Source organism: Somniosus microcephalus, chromosome 1 (genome assembly GCF_052327205.1).
Source record: "Somniosus microcephalus isolate GS21.2 chromosome 1, FLI_Smic_1.0, whole genome shotgun sequence".
NCBI lineage: Eukaryota > Metazoa > Chordata > Chondrichthyes > Squaliformes > Somniosidae > Somniosus > Somniosus microcephalus.
Window position 1 is genome coordinate 312,471,818 of NC_140987.1, and position 23,009 is coordinate 312,494,826.

The window sequence follows — 23,009 nt, forward strand, 5'->3', positions numbered from 1 at the left end:
GGGCGATATCAAAATATGCTGGCCAACTCATGGTGGCTTGCAAGCCGGGCAGGCGCGGATTATGGCTTTGTCGACGTTAGCGAAAAAAGAAAAACATAAAGTCCCCAGTCTGACGAAATCTGCAGGAGACTGGAACGCACGGAACGGTGCGTGCCGTAGTGCTACGACGGTAACACAACAGAGAGTGAAGATACAGGGAGTTGTAACTCGTCAAAGAATACTCTAGTAGTTGTTTACATGTTTCCTTGGGTGTTCGACTGTAAATAGCAAGGATTGTCCCTTTTTCGTTTTTGAATTTCTGATGCTTCGAAGCTGTGAGGAGCTTTTAGGGTGATAGTAGGACTAATAGGTTCACTGGGCCTGTGCTGAGTCTCATTTTTTTTTTTTGAGTCCTCTTCACTGATGGAAGTGACCAAATCGAGTTCTTCATTAGGAAGGCAATTGGAAGAGCCACTGTCCACATGGTGACGCAACAATTTTACCCCTCGATTGCCCCTGCCAAAGTGTTTGAACTAATAGCTGGTGAGGCAGCAACATTGAGGAAGCGATTGAGCAAGGGGGTGTGCATCTTGAGCTCCATTTCTGACTCTTGTTCTACTTGTCTGTTGAGGACTGGGCTATCAATCACACGCATGTCAAAGGCAGATCCTAAAAAGGATGGTTTGTGAGTCTCGTTGGCTGTAGCGATGGTGTAAGGAGGCTGAGCTGTGGATTCATTCCAATATTTCCCAAACAAGCCAACCTGAAGGATTCACTGAGCGAGACTGCCACGTAGTTGTTCTTTTGGGCAATTAATGTTCCATGTGTGTCTTCCGAAGAAAATGGTCACCTTCATTTCATTAAATCATTGAGAGGCTTCCGGGAACGCCATTTCATATAGTAGAGCGGAACAGTAGTCATCGGTGATGTCTCATCTCAACATTGCATTCAACTCTGTGCCTTGTGGTGCTAAAGGAACTGGAAGTTAACCAGGCAGACTAGGAAACATTTGCTATTTATTGTCAATCGACGTGCAGCTGTGCTTCAAGTCCTTGATGGGTACAGCTTCGCACGAATCCTGTGCCCCATAGCCCTGGTAGGCAGGTTACTGCTGAACTTGGCACGGACCATGCCACTGTTTCAATGAGCACGAGTCTTGTGTGGTTTACCACCAGGAGTGACAGTGCTGTTCTTTGCTTTGTAGACGTAGGCACATCTTGTGCCCAGGTAAAATTCTGTTTCCTCGCGGCAATAAACCCCCTCAATCCTCAGGAGAGCAGTGTGCTCTCTTTGGTTTCAAAAGCCTCGTTTATAACCAGTAAATGCAGTTTTGCAGAACCTATGGATATTACAAGGCCTGATATCAGTAATGAAACAGTAGAAGGAATAGTAACCTGCTTTCGGTAGGTTTTCTTTCAATGTTCCTGTAGGAAGGTTATTCGTTCAGCGCTTGTCAGGTCGTTAAAATCAGAGTGCAGGCTTTCGACCTTCTGTAGCTTAAAACCTGTTTCTAGCACGTGCTCTATGGAGAGGAATCGCTTCCGGACCCTTGTGCTGATGGACCAGAGAAAGGGTGGGATGGACCGGGTCGTCGTTGTTTTCGGTGGGGGGAAACTGCCGGAAGGGCGGCAACGCTGCTTGTTGTTTCTGTTGACTTAGTGAAACTACTGCTGAGAAGGCGGCACGCTTCTCTTACTCGCTGGCAAGTATGATAGGTAACACAACCAGCAGGCCGACGGGCTGGTGCGTCGTCGGCGGGGAACGATTCTTCGTGTTGCACGAGGGGTGGATCCTCGTGGTTCACGAGGGATGGATCCTTGTGTTTCGAGAGGAGCGAGTCCTCGTGTTTTGGGAGAAGCGAGTCCTCGTGGTTCGCGGGAGCGCGCTCCGATCTTGTGGACCCGAATGTGCTGTACCCCGCGCTTGGAGAGATTTATACTTGCCGTTGCATTGGACGTAGGGGCGGATGACCCGCATGGCGGTAGAAAAGTCGACCACGGGGACAGTAAGCAAATGTGTGGTCTGCTCCGCATCGATGTTCCCGGCGAACTGGGCTTTTACCTTTCCAAAGCACGAGTGCGGTTGTTTCTCCCTGAATTGCGGCAGCGACAGCAAAATGGCTGGTGCTTCCATGGCGTGCTTCTTTTGCGAAAAATGTTCACAAAATCGAGGTCCGGCTGTTTTTTGTCCGTGAAAAACGGGATCGCCTCCAGGCTGCACTTCCTTTGCGAATACGTTCGCAAAGACGGGGTCGCCAGGCTCAGGCTGCGTGCTTCCTCCGTGAAAACCGTCCAGGGAGTCTGTTGTTCGTCAGTCGTCTTCTGTGAAGACGAGGTTCAGGTTGCGCGTTTCTTCCGTGAAAAACGTTCACGGATACGGGGTCACCAATTGTAGTGTGGGAATTGATGAGCTCCCGTATTCACGTGTTGTAGGTGTTGTTGGCTGCTCTTCTTCCGCGAAAAACGTTCAAGGTTTCGGGGTCACCAATTGTAGGTATTCGTGTTGACCTCTAGGGATAAATGCCTACTAAATAATTTAGTTCGACTTCAGATGAATAATTACTAAGTTGTTTATTAACTGGAACTGACGAAATACAGTAGGTAAGCTGGCTTTACACAGGAGCAATGCGAGGTAGGTCTTTCTCTGACTGAGTCCGTAGTCCTCGGGAGCTCAGCCGCGTTTTCCCGCTCTTCGGGTGTGATGAAATATATTCCATTCATCACTGCCTGTGACTGTGGTCGGTTTCAGTGTCATTTCCCTTCCCCCAGTCCTCATTGTATTATGTATTGGAATGTGCTGGAATGTGCTGTGTGCAGGGCTCCGCCCATACCTGGCCCCTTTTGTAAGCTGGCTCAGTCTGGCCTCAGCCTCCAGAAGGAAGACATCTCTCTCTTTTACGTGTTACTTTCTAAGTTAATAAAAGCCTTGTTTTGTTTCGCTAACATCGAGTCTCGGAACTTATTGAGGCACATCAATTTTATTAACTTATTTTTCAACACTATGGACCAACTCCTGAAACCCGAACGTTTGGATTTGGATCAACATGCTCCGGACGCATCAGCACGCTTCGGACACTGGTTTGAGTGTATGGAATTCTTCCTGGACAATTCCGCAGCCGTCAAAGACGCTACGGACGCTGCGAGGATGAGACTCGGAATTCTGCGGAATTGGGTAAGCCACCGGGTTTACCCCCTCATCCAAGATGCCGATACGTACCTGGCCGCCTGCGACATCTTAAAGGCGCATTACCAGCAGCCTACGAATGAGGTGTATGCTAGGCATCTACTCGCTACTCGCGCACAGCGACCTGGGGAATCGGTGGAGGAGTTCCTAAGCATCCTGAAAATGCTTGGCAAAGACTGTAAGTGCCGAGATGTAAAAGCCGCAGTGTACACCGACGAGCTTGTTCGCGATGCCTTTATCACAGGCCTCAGCTCCACTTACATCCAGCAAAGACTGCTGGAAAAAACGGGGTTGGACCTGAAACAGGCTGCGGACACCGCGCGGTCCCTGGATGTGGCCCAGAGAAACTCGGACGCCTACTCTTCAGTCCACGCCGCCACGTGCGCACCGAGGGCGCCGCCATCTTGGAAGACATCTTCCCCGCCCGGCAGCCCGACACCGGTGGGGCCCAGCTCTCCCCCCAGAAGCCCTACGACAGCCGCGACGCGTCAGGGACCCAACTGCTACTTCTGCGGGCAGCCAAAGCACACCAGAAACCTGTGCCCGGCGAAAGGCACCACCTGCTTTAAGTGCGGTAAGAAGGGGCACTTCGGGAAGGTGTGCAGAGGGAACCCCGCCGGAAAACCAACCGCCGGAAAACCCGCAACCGCCGCGTGTGCGCCATAGGAGCGGCCATCTTGGACACCATCTTGCCCGACCTCGTGGGGTCCGCCATCTTATGAGCAGACAACGTGGACGCCATCTTGTATCGATCAGGGCCCTACAGTGGCATCGGTCACAGTGGACCAGACCAGGCCGCACCCGCTATCCAAATCAATGGTGGACATCGAGGTAAACGGGTGCTGGGTTAAATGCTTAATTGACAGTGGAAGCACGGAGAGTTTTATCCACCCTGAACTGGCACAGCAACTCTCCCTAAAGGTGGTCCCTACTCAGGGTACCATCTCTATGGCTGATAAAACCCAGACATCGACCATTCTGGGTTACTGCACGGTACAATTGGGCGTTAACGGAACTGTATACGATAATTTTATAGTGTTAATCATGAAGAACCTATGTGCGAGCGTGATCTTGGGCCTGGATTTCCAGTGCAACCACCAAAGCATCACGCTCAAGTACGGTGGGTCCCAGCCGCCCCTCACAGTGTGCGGTCTGGCTACCCTGAAGGTAAAGCCACCTTCGCTATTCGCGAACCTTACCCCTAACTGCCGGCCAATAGCGACCAAAAGCAGGAGGTACAGCTGGGAGGACAGGCGGTTTATCGCGACCGAGGTAGACAGGCTCCTGAAAGAGCGCATTATTGAACGCAGCAACAGCCCGTGGCGTGCCCAAGTGGTAGTGGTAAGGGGTAGCGAGAAGAAACGGATGGTGATCGACTATAGTCAAACGATCAACAGGTACACCCAACTAGACGCCTACCCGCTACCCCGCATATCAGAAATGGTGAACCAAATCGCCCATCGACCTCAAGTCAGCATACCACCAGCTCCCTATCAGACCAGAGGACCGCCCGTACACCGCCTTCGAGGCGAACGGACGCCTCTACCAATTCCTCAGAGTCCCCTTTGGGGTGACGAATGGGGTCTCGGTCTTTCAGAGGGAGATGGACCGCATGGTCGATGACCACCACTTGCAGGCAACCTTCCCCTACCTCGACAACGTCACCATCTGCGACCACAATCAGCAGCATCACGACTCGAACCTCGAGAGGTTCCTGGAAACCGCACAAAAACTCAACCTCACCTACAACGAGGACAAGTGCGTTTTCAACACCATGCGCCTCTGCATACTAGGCAGCGTGGTGGAGAATGGGGAAATCGGACCAGACCCCGACCGATTGCGCCCCCTACGGGAGCTGCCCCTGCCCAACACTCCCAAAGCCCTGAAAAGGTGCCTGGGGTTATTTTCTTATTATTCCCAATGGGTCCCCAACTACTCCGACAAAGCCCGCCCCCTCTTGAAAGCATCCTCTTTTCCGCTCTCTGCTGAGGCCCACGCCGCCTTCAAAAGCATTAAGCAGGATATTGAGCGGGCCACGCTACAGGCAGTGGACGAGAACACTCCATTTCAAGTGGAAAGTGATGCGTCTGACTTCGCCTTGGCGGCCACCCTCAACCAGGCGGGGCGGCCCGTAGCTTTCTTCTCGAGGACCCTCCAAGGCCCCGAGATCAGACACTCCTCCGTGGAAAAGGAGGCCCAAGCCATCGTGGAGGCAGTGCGCCACTGGCGCCAGTACCTAGCCGGCAAACGCTTCACCCTACTTACCGACCAGCGGTCGGTAGCGTTTATGTTCAACAATAAACAGAGGGGGAAGATTAAAAATGATAAGATTCTTAGGTGGCGGATCGAGCTCTCCACCTTCGAGTACGACATCATTTACCGGCCAGGGGCCCTTAACGGATCCCCTGACGCCCTCTCACGAGGGATGTGTGCCAGCGCCACCGGGGATCGGCTACAGACCCTCCACAACGACCTCTGCCACCCAGGGGTCACGCGGCTGTTCCACTTCATAAAGTCCCGTAACTTACCCTACTCGATTGAGGAAGTTCGGTCTCTGACCAGGAACTGCCGCACTTGCGCTGAGTGCAAGCCTCGGTTCTACCGCCCAGATAGAGCCCACTTAATCAAAGCTACAAGGCCCTTTGAGCGGCTCAGCTTAGATTTCAAGGGCCCCCTCCCGTCCGTCGACCGCAATGTTTACTTCCTGAACATTGTGGACGAATACTCCCGGTTCCCATTCGCCTTCCCCTGCCCAGACATGACCAGCGCCACGGTCATTAAATGCCTCAACAGCCTGTTCTGCCTGTTCGGTATGCCGAGCTACATCCATACGGATAGGGGGGCGTCCTTCATGAGTGAAGAGCTACGCCAGTACATGCTGTCCAAGGGGATCGCCACGAGCCGTACCACCAGCTACAACCCCCGGGGTAACGGCCAGGTGGAGCGAGAGAACGGGACAGTGTGGAAAGCAGTCACTCTAGCTCTAAGGACCAAGGGCCTCCCTATCTCCCACTGGCAGGAAGTCCTCTCGGATGTGCTCCATTCAATACGGTCGCTATTGTGTACGGCCACTAATGCCACGCCTCATGAACGTATGTTTGTCTTTCCCCGGAAATCCACCTCAGGTGTATCCATGCCGTCATGGCTCTCCACCCCAGGTCCGGTACTCGTGCGAAGGCATGTGAGGGGCCACAAGACGGACCCTCTCATGGAGCCAGTACACCTACTCCACGCCAACCCCCAATACGCATATGTCCGGCACGCCGACGGAAGGGAGGACACCGTGTCCATTAAAGACGTCGCCCCAGCCGGCATCGACAACAACCACGGCAATAGCAGCGACAACGATCACAGCAATTCTTACCCACCCACTACTCTTTTCAACGATCACAGCAACCCTTACCCACCCACTACTCTTTCATCACCCCCGGAAGAACATCGACCAACGGCACCCCCACCAACTACCCCTTCAACAACCCTGGCGGCACCCCCGGCAGAGACCCAGGAGGCTACCGGGGACACCCAGCCGACACCCGCGGCACCACGTCGGTCGCAGAGGACTATCAAACCCCCGAACAGACTAAATCTATAGAAGGGGTGAATGTGATGAAATATATTCCATTCATCACTGCCTGTGACTGTGGTCGGTTTCAGTGTCATTTCCCTTCCCCCAGTCCTCATTGTATTATGTATTGGAATGTGCTGGAATGTGCTGTGTGTAGGGCTCCGCCCATAACTGGCCCCTTTTGTAAGCTGGCTCAGTCTGGCCTCAGCCTCCAGAAGGAAGACATCTCTCTCTTTTACGTGTTACTTTCTAAGTTAATAAAAGCCTTGTTTTGTTTCGCTAACATCGAGTCTCGGAACTTATTGAGGCACATCATCGGGTGTCACGTGACCGCGTCCTGACGTTAGTGCGTTGGCCTGCGCTTGGGGCGGTCACGTGACCTGCGCCGATACGTTGGCGCGTTCACCCGGTGCGGAAGCTGGCCGTTGAGGTCGAAGTCGCGACCGCGGGAGCAGGAGCTGGAGGCCGAGCTGAGCCGGCGCTTGCCGCGGGGGATCGCGTCGCTCATGTCTGCCGGCCGATGCGGCTGATGTCGCGGTAGGCCGGGCTGTGCCGGCGGCCGTCATGGAAGGCCGAGTCGGGCCAGTGGCCGCCGCGCGTACGTCAAGAAATGCATGACGTGACGTCAGCGCACTAGGGCGCGTCTTAAAGGGGCAACGGCCCCCACAGGTAAGTTAAAGGGGCAACGGCCCAAACAGGTAATAATAATATATATACAGTTAGGTTAAAGTGAATTATATACATTATGGGCCAGAAATTCGTGAACGGGGCTTGCCGCGCGTGCAAGGTCCCGATTTGCACTTACCCGACGCGCCTGCCGATCACCTCCAGGGGCGCCTGGAATTCCATTTTGAATCTGAAGAATCCCGGGCAGCGTTTGACGTCACGCCGCCCAGGAGTGCAGCCAGCGCGAAGCCTGTAGTGCGCAGTGCAACTGAGACACGCCCCTTGAGGTCTCAGTTTAACAGGACACGCCCCCAATGTTTCTGCTAAGCTGCTAAGCATTTTTACATGCAAAGCAGCAGTTTAAATAGGTTTTTGGAAGTTTTTTGAAGCTTTTGGTAACTTTTATAAACTTTTAAAAACGTTTACATTATTTTGAAGAATCTGAAGTAGTTTTAAACAGAATTAAAGCAATTTAAAGACTTTTAAAAGCCCTAAAAGAATTTTTTTAATTCCATTTATTTATTTATCAATGTCGTCGTCATACGTGTCTTCACACTGTTCCCTTTGGGGAACTGTATGAAGTGGTGGAAGGATTTATGGCCATGATTAACGCTCATTCCGTGACCGTAACCATCTTTGAACCAGCCATTAGGGCGGTTAGTCCTATGGCGGGAGGGTTTTACGGGCTCCCACAAGCTATACAAGGAGGGGGGGCCACCCACACCCACGGGCGCAAATATCCCACTGGATGTCAACCCAGAATTTAGAGCCGGAGCTCCGACTCCACTTGCCGGGACTGCCTGGAGCGGGGTTTGAAACCCTACCCTGATCTGGCCCAGCGGCGGGGATCCTACCGCTATGTCAAAGGCCCAATCCGATTAGCAACGTGAAATGGCTGGAATGAGCACACTTCACGGCATTAAAAGAACTCACAATTGAACTGATGATGACCTCAGCAATCTCCTCAAGGAGGTGGAGGCGCAGCGCCTGCTCATCATTGGTAATGAGAAGTCAAAGGCGCCGCAAAAAGGGCAGATGATAGCTTGGTCTTTCAAGTGGCAACATAGGGCTCCAGTCACGGGGAGGGGAAAGTCGCAGGAAACGTATGGGTGTCACCTTTTGCGCGGAGTGGGCCTTTTGCGTAGCAGTAAGCATCCCCGCCGCTGAGCCAGAAGGAGTAGGGTTTCGAACCCCACTCCAGGCAGTCCAGGCAAGTGGAGTCGGAGCTCCAACTATAAATTCTGGGTGGACATCCAGCGGGATACTTGCGTCCGTGGGTGTGGGTGGCCCCCCCCCCCCTCAGATGGGTTGTGGGAGCCCGTAAAACCCTCACGCCATAGGACTAACCACCCTAAAGGCTGGTTCAAAGATGGTTACGGTCACGGAATGAGCGTTAATCACGGCCATAAATCCTTCCACCACTTCATACAGTTCCCGAAAGGGAACAGTGTGAGGATACGTACGACGATGACCTCTTGCGCAATGCACCTCCTTGGACCCTCAGTCGCAGATGCGAGGGGGCAAATCGTGCAATTGTTAAATTTTTCATTTTATTGACATGTAAAATGTTGGCCCAGTAATTCCCTTCCAAATGCGCGAGTACGGTCGGGGTACTTACGCGTCTGGCCGGAGGAAATGCCGGTTTTCAGCATGCACAGCGCATGCGGGGAAAACCGGCATTTCCTGTCCTCTGAACGAAGGGGTTCAGAGGCAGAACGCGTGCGCAGTAAAATTCGCCGCTTTCATTCATGCTTTCAGTGAGGTCAAGTCCTTGCAACTTACACATGAAAAAAGCATGGGTACAGTTGCTCCAGAGGCTGCGGAGGAAGATATTTCTTATTGTGGAGCTTCTGAAAGTATGTATGTCTGTATATATTCCTTTGCGTGTTATGTATATATTTCTTTACTTATGTGTATGAATGTATTATTTAATTATGACTTTCAGAGAAAGTAACTTATTGAAAAATCATAATTAAAAACATACATTCATACACATAAGTAAAGGAATATAAAACATACATACATATACGTAAAGGAATATATGCGGACATACATACATAATTACTTATTACTGATGAAAAGTTTCTTTCTTAAAAGTGCTGGAAATGTTACAGTACTCATTTTAGAACACTCGTTTTCACATTCAATTCACACAGCCACAATTGCTCCTTCTACCTACCGTTCTGAAAACCCGTTTAAAAAAAAAAATTTAAACTTTAAAACTTACTTAAAATTTCTTAAAATAACCTCCCTCCCTTTCCCAAACAAAAATATTGCCTTTCAGAAGCTCCACGATAAAATATATCTTCCTCCGCAGCCTTGGAACAACTTTACACATGCTTTTTTCAAGTGTAACTTGTAAGGACTTACCCTCACTGAATCCATGAATGAAATCGACGAAGTTCACTGCGCAAGCGCTGCCTGTGCAGTCGCACGCGCTGTGCCTATGAACCCCTTCGTTCCGAGGACTGGAAATGCTGGCGTTCCCCGCATGCGCTGTGCATGCTGAACGCCGGCATTTCCAACGGCCAGATGCGTGAGTACCCAGACCGTACTCACGCATTTGGTCACGAATTTCTGGCCCTATATGTGTAAGGAACACCTGGTGGAACCGCCACACGTCTCCATTTATAAAATCCAGCCCTTTATATTGGAAATCCAGGCACATACTGTACATTATTTTTCTGTCTTCAATTTTAATGTAGGAACATTGGCCTAGAAATTGGGTATAGCCCCGCCAGCTCGTTTGCGCCGTAAATTTTGCGCCCGCCGCGGAGCCAGTTGTGCCCGCCCCATATTCACTTTCAGCGCCCCAAAGCGGAACCGGGCGCTGTTCCAGGGTTTGGCCGCCCCGCTTGGGGCGCTGAAAGTGAATTTCAGCGCTGCCGGTCCCGCTGCGCCACCCGATGCGGTGCGGCAGGCTGCTGTACTGCAGGCCTCCCCCTTCTCTTAAGGGGGAGGTGCCTGCAACGGCCGGAGCCCCGATTGCAAGTGCCAGCAAAAGAGCCCGGCACAACGGAGAAGTGCCGGGCTCCACGGAAACCAGCCGGCAATGCCGCGGGGGGGGGGGTGGAGGAGGCCGGGGAAGGAGGTGCGGGCAGGCGGCCGCCGAAAAAGCGGCCGGCCGCACCTCCACCTTAAAGCGCCCCGCTAAGGCTGCTGTAAGGACCCGGTCTCCCGATGTTGTTAGCGGCCGCCACGGATGAGGCAGCCGCTACTGAAGATGGGGATCGGCGTGGTTTCGGGCAGTACCAGGGCACTGCGCACACCGATGACGCCATCGGTGCTGGCGCAGCGCTACCGGCTAACGCCGATGTTAGAGCCCACCTAATTTCGGGCGCGACGCAACTTCCGGCGCAACCCACTCTTTTGCCCCTAATTGGGCGCAAACGCAAGTGAATTTCTAGGCCATTGTGTGCAGTCTGCACCCAAACTGTGGCTATGTGTCTCCAATGGGTGAGGCTCCTCACTGCGAGTATGAAGTCAGAACATTACCTCTGTTCAAACCGAATTTAAGCTTCAATTTTTATTTTAATATTTTTTTCTTCTATTGCAAGGCCGTGTACCACTCAGGTTTTGTGCAAAGGTACTGCCAGGGCTCACTGTAAGCGGTGTGTTTATCTTCATCAGAGTAGGCCTTACATTGAGCAACCTCGAGGATATATCATCATTCATGCCCAGAGTTTCCTATGATGCCTAAATGAGCCTGTTTCGGACTGTCATATATATCCAGTTCCAAAAGATATTGGGGTCTATTTTCACTTTTGGGCAACTGATCGGCAGAGTGCACTGGCTGGCCGCCCATTCCAACAGCCAACAGGTCCACGTGATCTTCAGGCCCTGGCCTTATTTAAATTTAACAGGCGAGCTTATGGAGGGAGTCACAGCATGCAGGGAGGTTCTCTTCCCTTCCAATGGGTGGAAGAGACCTCCCCAGGACATCAACACACCCTGGTTGCACATTGCACAAGAGGGCAAAAGCAGGGATGTTGTCAGGAGGACCAGGCTGCAGTAGCACAAACCTTTCAATGACCTGAGCAGATCACGAAACGTTACTGCAAAGCCACACTCAACCTCATCCTGCTGTGCCACTCATCACATCCCCATCACTACAGTACTCCTGCACATCCTTACTCACACCAACTTACCTTGCACCTCCACCCATCCCTCTCTATCTAAATTATCACTTCTCACTAGCCACCCCTCACCCTCATCCTAGTGCAATCATACCAACTAACAACACACAAGGGTTGGCAATTGTGTGTTTTAGCCAATGTTCATGTGAGGTTTCTGTTAATGTGCTGTCAAAACATTGAAACCTTTATATTCAACACAATGGCCCAGAAATTAGGTTCGGGGGCTTGCCGCACGTGCAAGCCCTCGATGTGCACTCACCCGGCGCGCCGACATCTGAAGCCTGGGCCTGCTTGGAATTACTGTCACTGGCCCGGTTCAGCACGGTGGCATAGTGGTTAGCACTGTTGCCTCACAGCGCCAGGGACCCGGGTTCGAATCCGGCCTCGGGCGACTGTTTGTGTGGAGTTTGCACATTCTCCCCGTGTTTGCGTGGGTTTCCTCCGGGTGCTCTGGTTTCCTCCCACAGTCCAAAGATGTGCGGGTTAGGTTGATTGGTTCTGATAAATTGACCCTTAGTGTTAGGGGGATTAAATACGTGGGGTTACGGGGATCGGGTGGGATATGTGTCGGTGCAGGCTCGATGGGCTGAAATGGCCTCTATCTGCACTGTGGGGTTTCTGTGATTCTGTGATTGTGAGATGTCGGCGCACTGTGCTTACCTGATCCAGCGGTGTAGTTAGTTCGATGTGCCGGCTGGGATCAGGTGAGCACTGTGCAGCCAATCAGGGGAGGGGAAACTTCATTCATGAGTTTGATAGTAAGAACTGTCAAACTCATGAAAAGTACGGGCGCCCAAAACACTAGTTAAACTTTAAATAACATTTTAAAAAACATCCCACTAATTAAATGAACTATAAATAACTTTAAAAAACAATTTTAAACATTTAATCAAATTTTTGAAAAAAATAATTTTTTAAGAAATCGGGTCTAAAAATAAACTTACCTTACTGTAAAGTCCTTAAAAACAATAAAGCTGTGGAAAAAATGTTATAATTTTAAATAATAGACCACTTACCTTAAAGAATCAAGTCCTTACGCCTCCTTTTTATATGTCTAAAAAGTTCAGGCCCTTACACACGGGCAAACCTGTCAAAAAGAAGGAAGTTCAATGTGTGCACGTAGGGTCCTGCGCGCACACGTTGGACCTCTGAACCCCTTGGAGGAAATGCCGGTTTCCCGCGCATGCGCTGTGCATGCTGAAATCCGGCACTTCCAACGGGCCCACGCGTGAGTACCCCGTTCGTACTCACGCATTGGGACTGGAATTACTGGCCCTTTGTGTTCTTGGACAGATCTGTGTACATCTTTGGAAGTGTCTTAGTGAGTTGCAGTGAATGGTAAGACATAATGGTCCCCCCCCCACACAATGGTCATGAGTGTGAAAGGAATGGCTTGGGTATTGTAGGAATGCTTTATGGTGTTGGTGAGGGGTGGTGCCAACCTGGTGTACAGCATCAAGTGAAGTAAATCTGGCTATGGTGAGGCCAGCCCATGCATCCCGGGTAACAATGTGGTTGGATGCTGATGACCTCTGCCCTGTGCAGCATCAGTTTATTGTGGTGATGTTGTTGGTGCTGCTGGTGTGCCTGATGATGCTGGTGTGCCTGGTGCTGCTGGTGTTGGGGCTGATCATGGTAGGATTTTGAGGACCAAGGTAAGATAGTTCCAAGGGCACCAATGCTGATGTCATGGATGGCAGGTGAACTTGAGATGACAGAAGCGATCTGTCAATGGTGAGAGAGGTTGTTCCAATAAGGTGACACTGGATAGAGAGTTTGCTCCAAATACTTGCAACCTGCATAAAACTCAATCTGTCTTCCAAATGCAGTAAGCAACAGCTTCTGAGCTTGGCAAGTGAACAGCTGTGAGTTGAGAGCTTTTATAGCACATTTGCAGCTGTCAAGTAATGAGATGATTCCATGGCCATTCAACTCCCGACCTGCTTGCCTGGCATGATCCCCGAGCAGCGTGGACCCCGTGGACGACCTTGTAAAATGTAAAGGTGAGCTCAAAATACTACTTAAGTCGCTGTTAATAAGATCATAATGACCTTAATTGCCTCCCCCACTGTTGCGTGTCAGGTCTGTTCAGCGCTGACAGACCTGACATCTGGGAAAGTTGCATAGTGGCAATTTTCCCACCCGACCCACCACCGATCGCGCCCACTGACTCCCCGAAAAATTGCCCCCTCAGTGTTGACAGGGAGAGTATTGACCTTGGATATAGTTACAACCCCTGAACAGTCAGTGAAGGTGCTGGTATCTGCGAGAAAAAAAACTTAGGTATCAATTCAACCAGCAGTGGAATTGAAACTTTTCCAGGAGTTTGTTGACGGTAGTAATGCTTCCTCACTGATATACCCCAAACACGGAGTAATGTCCAATTGCAGCCTAACAGATAAAGGGGCCTTACCTGAGAGGGTGGAGCACTGGGCCCCTTCTGCTGCATTCTGGATACTTATCGTACAAGTATCTTATGCCAGCAACAGAAGAATGGCAATTTCCTACTATTATATCCTACAACGAACAAAATTTCATTTATAGTTTATTACTTTGCATCGAATTCCATTTCCTTACATCTGGTTTCGAAAGCTGAAAGAGTTTCTTATTTTTTTAACCCTCTGAATCTGATATATTTCTAGAGGTCATGTGACCTTAATTAATAAGTCACTCTTCATGCCCGAAGTCTTGTAATTGAACAGGAATGTGGCAGATCACAACAGCTGGCTGTTTCTGGGGGCAGGCAGTGGTTTGCATCTAAGTTCTCATGCCCATTGAAGACTGACCATCAATCACTGCCAGTCAGTTCCAGTGCGCCCCCTGCTGTTGTGTTCTGTAGCTCCCATTGAAAACTGACCATCAATTACTGCCGGTCAGTTCCAGTGCGCCCCCTGCTGTTGTGTTCTGTAGCTCCCGTGCTCAGCAGGGCAGTTTGGAGTCATGTGGGTTAAATCTCCGCCGTTTCTTTGGTATCCGCCACCAAAGTTACGATAAACGATGGGGAGAACATGACCCTATCCATGGTCTAGTCAGTGTCCCAGCCCCGGATTGCACAGAAATAACTCTTCACTCTTGGATACTAAGTAAAGTTTCAGCCTTGCCTCAGTGGTAGCACACACGTCTCTGAGTTAGAAGGTCGTGGGTTCAAGCCCCACTGCTGAGACTTGAGCGCATAATCTAGGCTGAGATTGCACTGTTGGAGGTGTTGCCTTTCTAATGAGACATTAAACTGATGCCCCATCTGTCCTCTCAGGTGGATGTCTGTGGGAGCTTGCTATGCTCAGACTGGCTGCCATATTTCCCTACATTCCTACAGTGACGATATTTCAGAAGTACTTAATTGTCTGTGAAGCATTTGGAAAGCAATTGTGGCAGGCTGTATGTAAATTCAAGCCCTTTCTTCTGTCTCTGATTTTCCGATTCTTAAAGGGCATTGACCTTCTTGAGTCCTTGTTTATGTGGAAGTGGAAAATAATCTATTCTGATTTCTCAACCTTTCATTAACGCTGCCAGTAATCAACATTCACAATGCTCAAAAGGGGACCTGATGATTCTTCAGGAAGTAAAATGATATGAGTTTGGGCTGGTAATAAATGAAAAATGGTCTGATCACATTGAGATAACAGAGCAAGTTGATTGGCTGAGTATCCTGATGACACTGTATTAGTAAGATCATGGTTTTTTTAAACAACAGGTCAACAATCAAAGTTTACTCCACCTGTAGGGGGTGGTGTGTGCATAGTCAGTCAGCTTCACCTCTGACTCCTTTGAGTGGTTCGAATCACTCCCACTCCCTTGTTCTAGACTTTGGACTTATTTAGGGGTCATAATAAAACTTGCAACAGACACCTGGGTTAGTCAAAAGAATTCAGATCTTTATTTTGAGACAGGAAAATATACAATACAAGAAAACTTACACTTGAAAAGGATGGGGAACACACGGAAAAAGCGAGGGAGAATTACAATATACAAAATCCCTTACCCTCCCAACCCCACTACACTAACTAGGCTGGAATCCAGAGGACCTGGAAATGCTCACCAAAACGACTTTCTTGACAGTTGTAGAGGTTCCCGATTTCGGGGTTCTCTTTAGTTGTGGCGGTTGGGGCCTGCTGTACCTCGGACGTGGTAGAAGACTGCACCTGCGTTGGGTCTTCAGTTAGGTTGAGTCCGCAGGTACGGTTAGTCACTCTGTTTGGATCTTATCGGGTAAGTACCCAAGTTTCTTTGGTTAGGGCTAGTTTTAGAGTCTTTTGTCCAAATATCTTACCCAGGGGTAAGTCAGACTAGCCTGTAGAGTGGAAACAAGTCTTTGGTTCGTGAGTTTTTCGGCGGTTGGTTTCTTGTTGGTCGCGGTGGCCCAATATTACCTGGTTGGTGGTAATATTGGCTGGTGTTGGTTTCTGTAGGCCTTTGGTTGCCGCAATCTCTATTTCTTCTTTCTTCCTTCGAGTCTCCGTTGATGGTCTCTTTCTTGAGCTGTACTGCACTCGACCTTGACTGTCTTCTCAACTCGACTGTTGAACTCCGAACTGAACTGTACTGACTGTTTAACTGGACAAGCAGGCCTCAATTATACTACTTTGGGGCCTGGCTTATCTGACCGCCAAATCTCGGTTTCCTTTGTTAAAATTTGGCGGGCTCGTTAATGTTCTTTAAAACTCTAACGAGCTTCGGGGATAGCCCATCAGACTTAACGACTTTAAGGGATGGCTCGCCCAAACTTAATCAGCTTTTAATTGGTTTCAGGATTGCCTTGCTAAACATTTTTCAATCCCTTTAAACTGACTTTGGACTGTGGTTTGTTTATAATAACAGTAAGGCTGATGTTTTCTTTTGTATGGCTGGGGCATGTCCTGTTCACCTGATACCTGGCTTGGGCGGGAAAACAGGCTTCATTGTCCTTATGTAAAACTGGGGCATCCTGACATTCCTTAGACAGTCCAATATCCAAACTTTGGGGGCTCACCCCGCCTCCCTGCTGTTCCAGCCTTTTGCAAACCTGAACATGCCTTTTAAACCAGCCAAATCTTCCTGGGATTTTGTTTTAAATCCCTTTTGCCCAATAACTCTGAAAACAGTCCCAAAAAGTCTCTTCCTTAAACAAACTCCTTGAAATCCTTCTGTTTGGCCCAACCACTCTTTTATCCCTTTTCCATATTCCTTCTGTGATATTCCAAAAATCACTTTAAAATGACTTTCCTTCTGTTCTGGGGTTGTGCAGAAATTTTCGAACCTTACACACCAGTACTTCAACCCACCCAGCTGAGCCTCACCTAAATGGTTTTGACCGCACTACCACACTTGAAAGCTAACTCCAAATGTTGGTCATCCTTTTGATTAAATAATCTTTTTCTAAGATCTAAATAAAAATAACCTGAGTTTTTGTCCTGCTGGCTTAACTTACCTTGAAGTAATATTCGAGGTTCCTTTTTCTATATCGTTTATTCTTTTAATACTTGTGTACCTCGATGAGATATCGATGAGATATCTCCCCTCAACCTTTTCTCCTAACTCACCCCCTTTACAATTGTCATCATGCTTACTGTTCAGCTATGCACCCTCCCCACGACATGTACATCCCTTTGAAGTTCAAAGATGTGCGGGTTAGGTTGATTGGCTATGATAAAATTGACCCTTAGTGCTAGGGGGATTAAATACGTGGGGTTACGGGGATCGGGTGGGATATGTGTCGGTGCAGGCTCGATGGGCCGAAATGGCCTCTATCTGCACTGTGGGGTTTCTGTGAAAATCTGTGAAAAAGGGGCAGAGACCCAAACTATATGCAGCATTCCAAGTGAGAGCTGATTACTGTATTGTAAAGCCTCGGCATAATCTTCACACATATTTCACTATTCTTCCCATGTATCACAACGGCCCGGATTTGTGCATGTGCGAAAACCCTGAACTTGCAATCTGTCAAGTTTCTCCTCGACAGATTGTCCGCATGCGCCCCCAAAAACACTTTGGCTGCTGGAGAGTTGGGCCATTTGCCCAGTGAATGCCCATGAAACCCTTATGCCTGGTAAAATCAGGTGTAAGGCCTTCTTTTACCAGTGTATGGGTTAAAATAAGTGTTAAATGAAAATTTCAAAAATGATTAAAACATACAAAAACATTGAATTAGCTCATGTAAATTTGGGGCCTGAATAAAATGTTTTAATTATTTTTCAAAAAATTAATATTTTTTTTAATGCTTAATCAAAGGGACTTTTAATTAATTTTCAACATGAGAATATTTATTTTTATTAGAATTGTGTTTTATTTGGGGAATTCTCATAAGCTTATGGCGATTGCATTCATAAATGGAATCACCATAAGTTCATGAGGAATCCCCCTTTCTATTTGGTTAACCTGGCCCACGTGATCCCAGGGACACCTGAACCACCTGCATCCCTGGGATCCGTGGGCCTTTACGCAAGCAGTTCGGGAGCGTCCCGGGGGTCCGTTGGCCTTTACACAGGCGGTTCGGGAGCATCCCTGGGGTCCGTGGGCCTTTATGCAGGCGGTTCAGGAGCGTCCCTGGAGTCCGTGGGCCTTTATGTAGGCGGTTCAGGAGCATCCCTGGGGTCCGTGCGCCTTTACACAGGCGGTTCAGGAGCGTCCCTGGAGTCCGTGGGCCTTTATGCAGGTGGTTCAGGAGCGTCCCTGGGGTCCGTGGGCCTTTACGCAGGCGGTTCAGGAGAGCCACCGGGGGTCCGTGGGCCTTTACACAGGCGGCTCGGGAGCATCCCTGGGGTCCGTGGGCCTTTACGCAGGCAGTTCAGGTGCATCCCTGGGGTCCATGGGCCTTTACGCAGGCAGTTCAGGAGTGTCCCTGGGGTCCGTGGGCCTTTACGCAGGCGTACGCCTGGAGGCCCAGGGCCCGAAGACTCCCAAGCTCTGGAGACACTGGGTACTTTCGGATTTTTTTCGGGCCAGAGGCTTACTCCGGAGGTACGCCTCCGACTCGCGGTAGATGACTGCTCCTGGTCATCAATGGCACCCTGCAACTGTGGGAAGCCAGCCAGAAATGCAAATCTCAGTGCACGCTCATTCTGGCTATTGTCATCACAGGGGAAGTTTATATATCTCCCAGCGCTGGCAAACAAGCTATCTGCCACATGCCTTATGCATTTATGTGAAAGAAAAGAAAGACTTGAATTTCTATAGCGCCTTTCATGACAACGGATGTCTCAAAGCACTTTACAGCCAATTAAGTACTTTTAGAGTGTAGTCCTTCTTCTTCTTCTTAGGCAGTCCCTTGGAACCGAGGATGACTTGCTTCCACATTAAAATTGAGTTCTCAGGTGACTGATGAGTCCAATGGGGGACCTACAGTCTCTGTCACAGGTGGGGCAGACGGTGGTTGAAGGGGCGGGTGGGTGGGGTGCTTGGGCTGACGTGCTCTCCTTCCGCTGTTTGCGCTTGGCTTCCGCTTGCTCCCGGCGAAGAGACTCGAGGTGTTCGGCGCCTTCCCGGATGCTTCTCCTCCACTTTGTGCAGTCTTGGGCCAGGGGTTCGCAGGCGGCAGTGGGGATGTTGCACTTTTTCAAGGAAGCTTTGAGGGTGTCCTTGAAGTGTTTCCTCTGCCCACCTGGGGCTCTCTTACTGTGTCGGAGCTCTGAGTAGAGCGCTTGTTTTGGGAGTCTCATATCGAGCAGGCGGATGATGTGACCCGTCCATCTGAGCTGATCGAGCGTGGTCAAAGCTTCGATGCTGGGGATGTTGGCCTGAGCAAGAACACTCATGTTGGTGCACCTATCCCGCCAATGGATTTGCAGGATCTTGCAGAGGCAACGTTGGTGGTACATCTCCAGTGCTTTGAGATGCCTGCTGTACATGGTCCATGTCTCTGAGGCATACAGCAGGGTGGGTATCACTGCTGCTCTGCAGACCATGAGCTTAGTGCCGGGTTTGAGGTCCTGGTCTTCAAACACTCTCTTCCTCAGGCGACCGAAGGCTGCACTGGCACACTGAAGGCGGTGTTGGACTTCGTCATCGACGTCTGCCCTTGTTGACAGTAGGCTCCCGAGGTATGGAAAGTGGTCCATGTTGTCCAAGGTCTTGTCATGGATTTTGATAATCAGGGGGCAGTATTTCCTCAATCGCCTTCTCTCAGTGGCCGAAGAGCTCCTCCCAGAGTCACAATGCGGATTCCGCCCACAAAGGGGCACAATGGACATGATCTTCACTGCGCACCAATTACAAGAGAAATGCAGGGAACAGCACCAACCACTGTACATGGCCTTCTTTGATCTCACAAAGGCCTTCGACACTGTCAACCATGAGGGATTATGGAGTGTCCGGAAGCTGAGCCTCTGCCTGTAGACCCTGCAAACTCATCCCCTCTGCTCCCCTCTCTGCTGAACAGCTGCAACTCCCTCCACAGCATGCCCTTGCTGCAGTTGATTCTCATTCTTCACCACATCCTCAATCGAATCAAGAGCAGCCATGGCACCACCCATCATAGCTCCTCTGTGTGAACAAGTCCAAACTCTCTCACATCAAATACTCTCACCAAACCATAGCCCAGAAAGGTCTCCGAGCGTAGAACCGTTAACTGCCCCGATAAAGTGGCAAACAATCTCGTCTCCATTTCACTAGCGAGTCCCTCGGGATACCCGTGCTACACCAGTTAAATTCAATCTGAATTGCATTATAAAACCTTGATTTTATTATGTTAATAAGCCTCCCGCCTCTCCACAGCGGGACACTCGGCCAGCTCGATAATCACTGCCGTAAAAATGGTGGCGGCCACGTATGCGGTGAATTGGGGTCGGGTTATGCAAATTTGAAATTTTAACCTTCCCCCCATCCCCCCAACCCTCTCATGGGGAGGTTAATATTAAGGCCATGAGGCTTTCTGAAGGCCGCAACCTGTGCAAAAGAGAATGAGGTGACCTTTACACAGGTAAAGTTACAATTATCCTTTTTAAACTCCATCATGTCACGTTATCCATTTCTCTTGGGGTTCTGCTGCTTTCCTGCCAAGGATCTACCATGGGATATCCAAGCAATAGGCTTGTCAAGGCACCTTTGGCCAACTGAAAATGTGTGCTACAAATTTATTTGGGTGTTAATCATGTGCCCTGCAACCTGTGTTTGATCTACTGAGTCCCTGTCTTTCTCTCCTTGTACCTGGAGGGCCAGAGGCAGGAGAAGTTCCTTGAGAACTACAGGTAGGAGTTGGGCTGCAAGTAGCTCCAAGGACCATATACAATCTGTGCTAAAGAAAATGAAATAAACTAAAGGTACAATTTTTTTTAATCCATCATGTCGCTTTATCCAGGTATCTGAAGGGCAAATGCGCGAATTGGATCCATCAATAATCAACGTGGCAGACCTAGATGTGCCCCCAGACAGCCTGATGTTCACTGTAAGCCAGCCACCCGAGCACGGGGTGATCATCAATGGAACATACGGGAACGATGTGGTTCATTACAAGCGGCTAATCCTCAGCCATCACGAGCTCCCTGTGCAGGACTTCACGATGGATCAGCTGATGCATGGTATATAGAACTGCAGTGAGATAGAAAGAAAAGGAATAAAAACCCAGAAGTTGTGGCCGCCATGGTAACGGGGAGGTGGGGGTGATGTGTGTGAGGCTGAAAACAGCCGAAGAATCCGTCATGGTTGGGGATGTGGAGGTCCTGCAGGCCTCATTTCTAGCATGTCGCTCCGCATCCTGCCCGGCAGCCAGTCGAATAAACAGCCTGGCCGGCGGATGAGGGGTGGGGGGGAACTAGCGGCAGGAGGCCCCAACTAGGGACCCTTCGGGACAGTCCCCAGCAATCGGGAGGAAGGGGCGGAATGGCAATGGGGAGCAGGGGGGTGTCGGGACTAGTGAGGAAACTCCAGTCAGCAGTGGGGAATGAGGGGAGGTCAGGACTAGTGAGGAGACTCCAGTCAGTAATGGGGAGCGGGGGAGGTCTGGACTAGTGAGGAAACTCCAGTCAGTAATGGGGAGCAGGGGGAGGTCGGGACTAGTGAGGAGACTCCAGTCAGTAATGGGGAGTGAGGGAGGAGGTTGGGACTAGTGAGGAAACTCCAGTCAGTAATGGGGAGCGGGGGGAGGTCGGGACTTGTGAGGAGACTCCAGTTAGTAATGGGGAGTGAGGGAGGAGGTCGGGACTAGTGAGGAAACTCCAGTCAGTAATGGGGAGCGAGGGGAGGTCGGGACTAGTGAGGAAACTCTAGTCTGCAGTGGGGAGTGAGGGAGGAGGTCGGGACTAGTAAGGAAACTCCAGTCAGCAGTGGGGAATGAGGGGAGGTCGGGACTAGTAAGGAAACTCCAGTCAGCAGTGGGGAGTGAGGGAGGAGGTCAGGACTAGTGAGGAAACTCTAGTCAGCAGTGGAGAGTGAGGGAGGAGGTCGGGACTAGTGAGGAAACTCCAGTCAGCAGTGGGGAATGAGGGGAGGTCGGGACTAGTAAGGAAACTCCAGTCAGCAGTGGGGAATTAAGGGCGGTCGGGACTAGTGAGGAGACTCCAGTCAGTAATGGGGAGTGAGGGAGGAGGTCATAGAGTCATAGAGTTATACAGCACAGAAAGAGGCCCTTCGGCCCATCGCGTCTGCGCCGGCCATCAAGCCCTATCTAATCTAATCCCATTTTCCAGCATTTGGTCCGTAGCCTTGTATGCTATGGCATTTCAAGTGCTCATCCAAATGCTTCTTGAATGTTGTGAGGGTTCCTACCTCTACCATCCTTTCAGGCAGTGAGTTCCAGATTCCAACCACCCTCTGGGTGAAAAAGTTTTTCCTCAAATCCCCTCTAAACCTCCTGCCCCTTACCTTGAATCTATGCCCCCTTGTTATTGACCCCTCTACTAAGGGGAAAAGTTCCGTTCTATGCACCCTATCTTTGCCCCTCATAATTTTGTATACCTCAATCAGATCCCCCCTCAGCCTTCTCTGCTCCAAGGAAAGCAACCCCAGCCTGTCCAGTCTTTCTTCATAGCTGAAGCGCTCCAGCCCAGGTCACATCCTAGTGAATCTCCTCTGCACCATCTCCAAAACAATCACATCCTTCCTATAGTGTGGCGACCAGAACTGCACACAGTACTCCAGCTGTGGCCTTATCAGCGTTTTGTACAGCTTCATCATAACCTCCCTGCTCTTATATTCTATGCCTCGGCTAATGAAGGCAAGTATCCCATATGCCTTTTTAACCACCTTATCCACCTGTTGTGCTGCCTTCAGGGATCTATGTACATGCACACCAAGGTCCCTCTGATCCTCTGTCTTTCCTAGGGTCTTACCATTCATTGTGTATTCCCTTGCCTTGTTAGTCCGTCCAAAATGCATCACCTCACACTTTTCAGGGTTAAAATCCATTTGCCACTGTTCCGCCCATCTGACCAACCCACCTATATCGTCCTGTAGCCTGAGGCTTCCCGCCTCGCTATTTACCACCCCACCAATTTTCGTGTCATCTGCGAACTTACCGATCATACCTTTTATATTCACATCCAAATCATTAATGTAGACCACAAACAGCA

At 50.1% G+C, this 23,009-nt stretch overlaps 1 protein-coding gene and 1 pseudogene across 1 annotated transcript in view; one reads left to right on the forward strand and one right to left on the reverse strand.

Moving 5' to 3' along the window:
* Positions 1 to 23,009, forward strand: part of LOC147124856 (FRAS1-related extracellular matrix protein 1-like) — an 883,765-nt gene that overhangs the window by 614,570 nt on the left and 246,186 nt on the right. The window contains exon 20 of the mRNA XM_085994045.1: positions 20,801 to 21,020. Within this exon, the coding sequence (XP_085850171.1) occupies positions 20,801 to 21,020 (220 nt within the window). The remainder of the gene's footprint in view (positions 1 to 20,800; positions 21,021 to 23,009) is intronic.
* On the reverse strand, positions 1,024 to 4,830 carry LOC147124857 (large ribosomal subunit protein eL33 pseudogene; annotated as a pseudogene).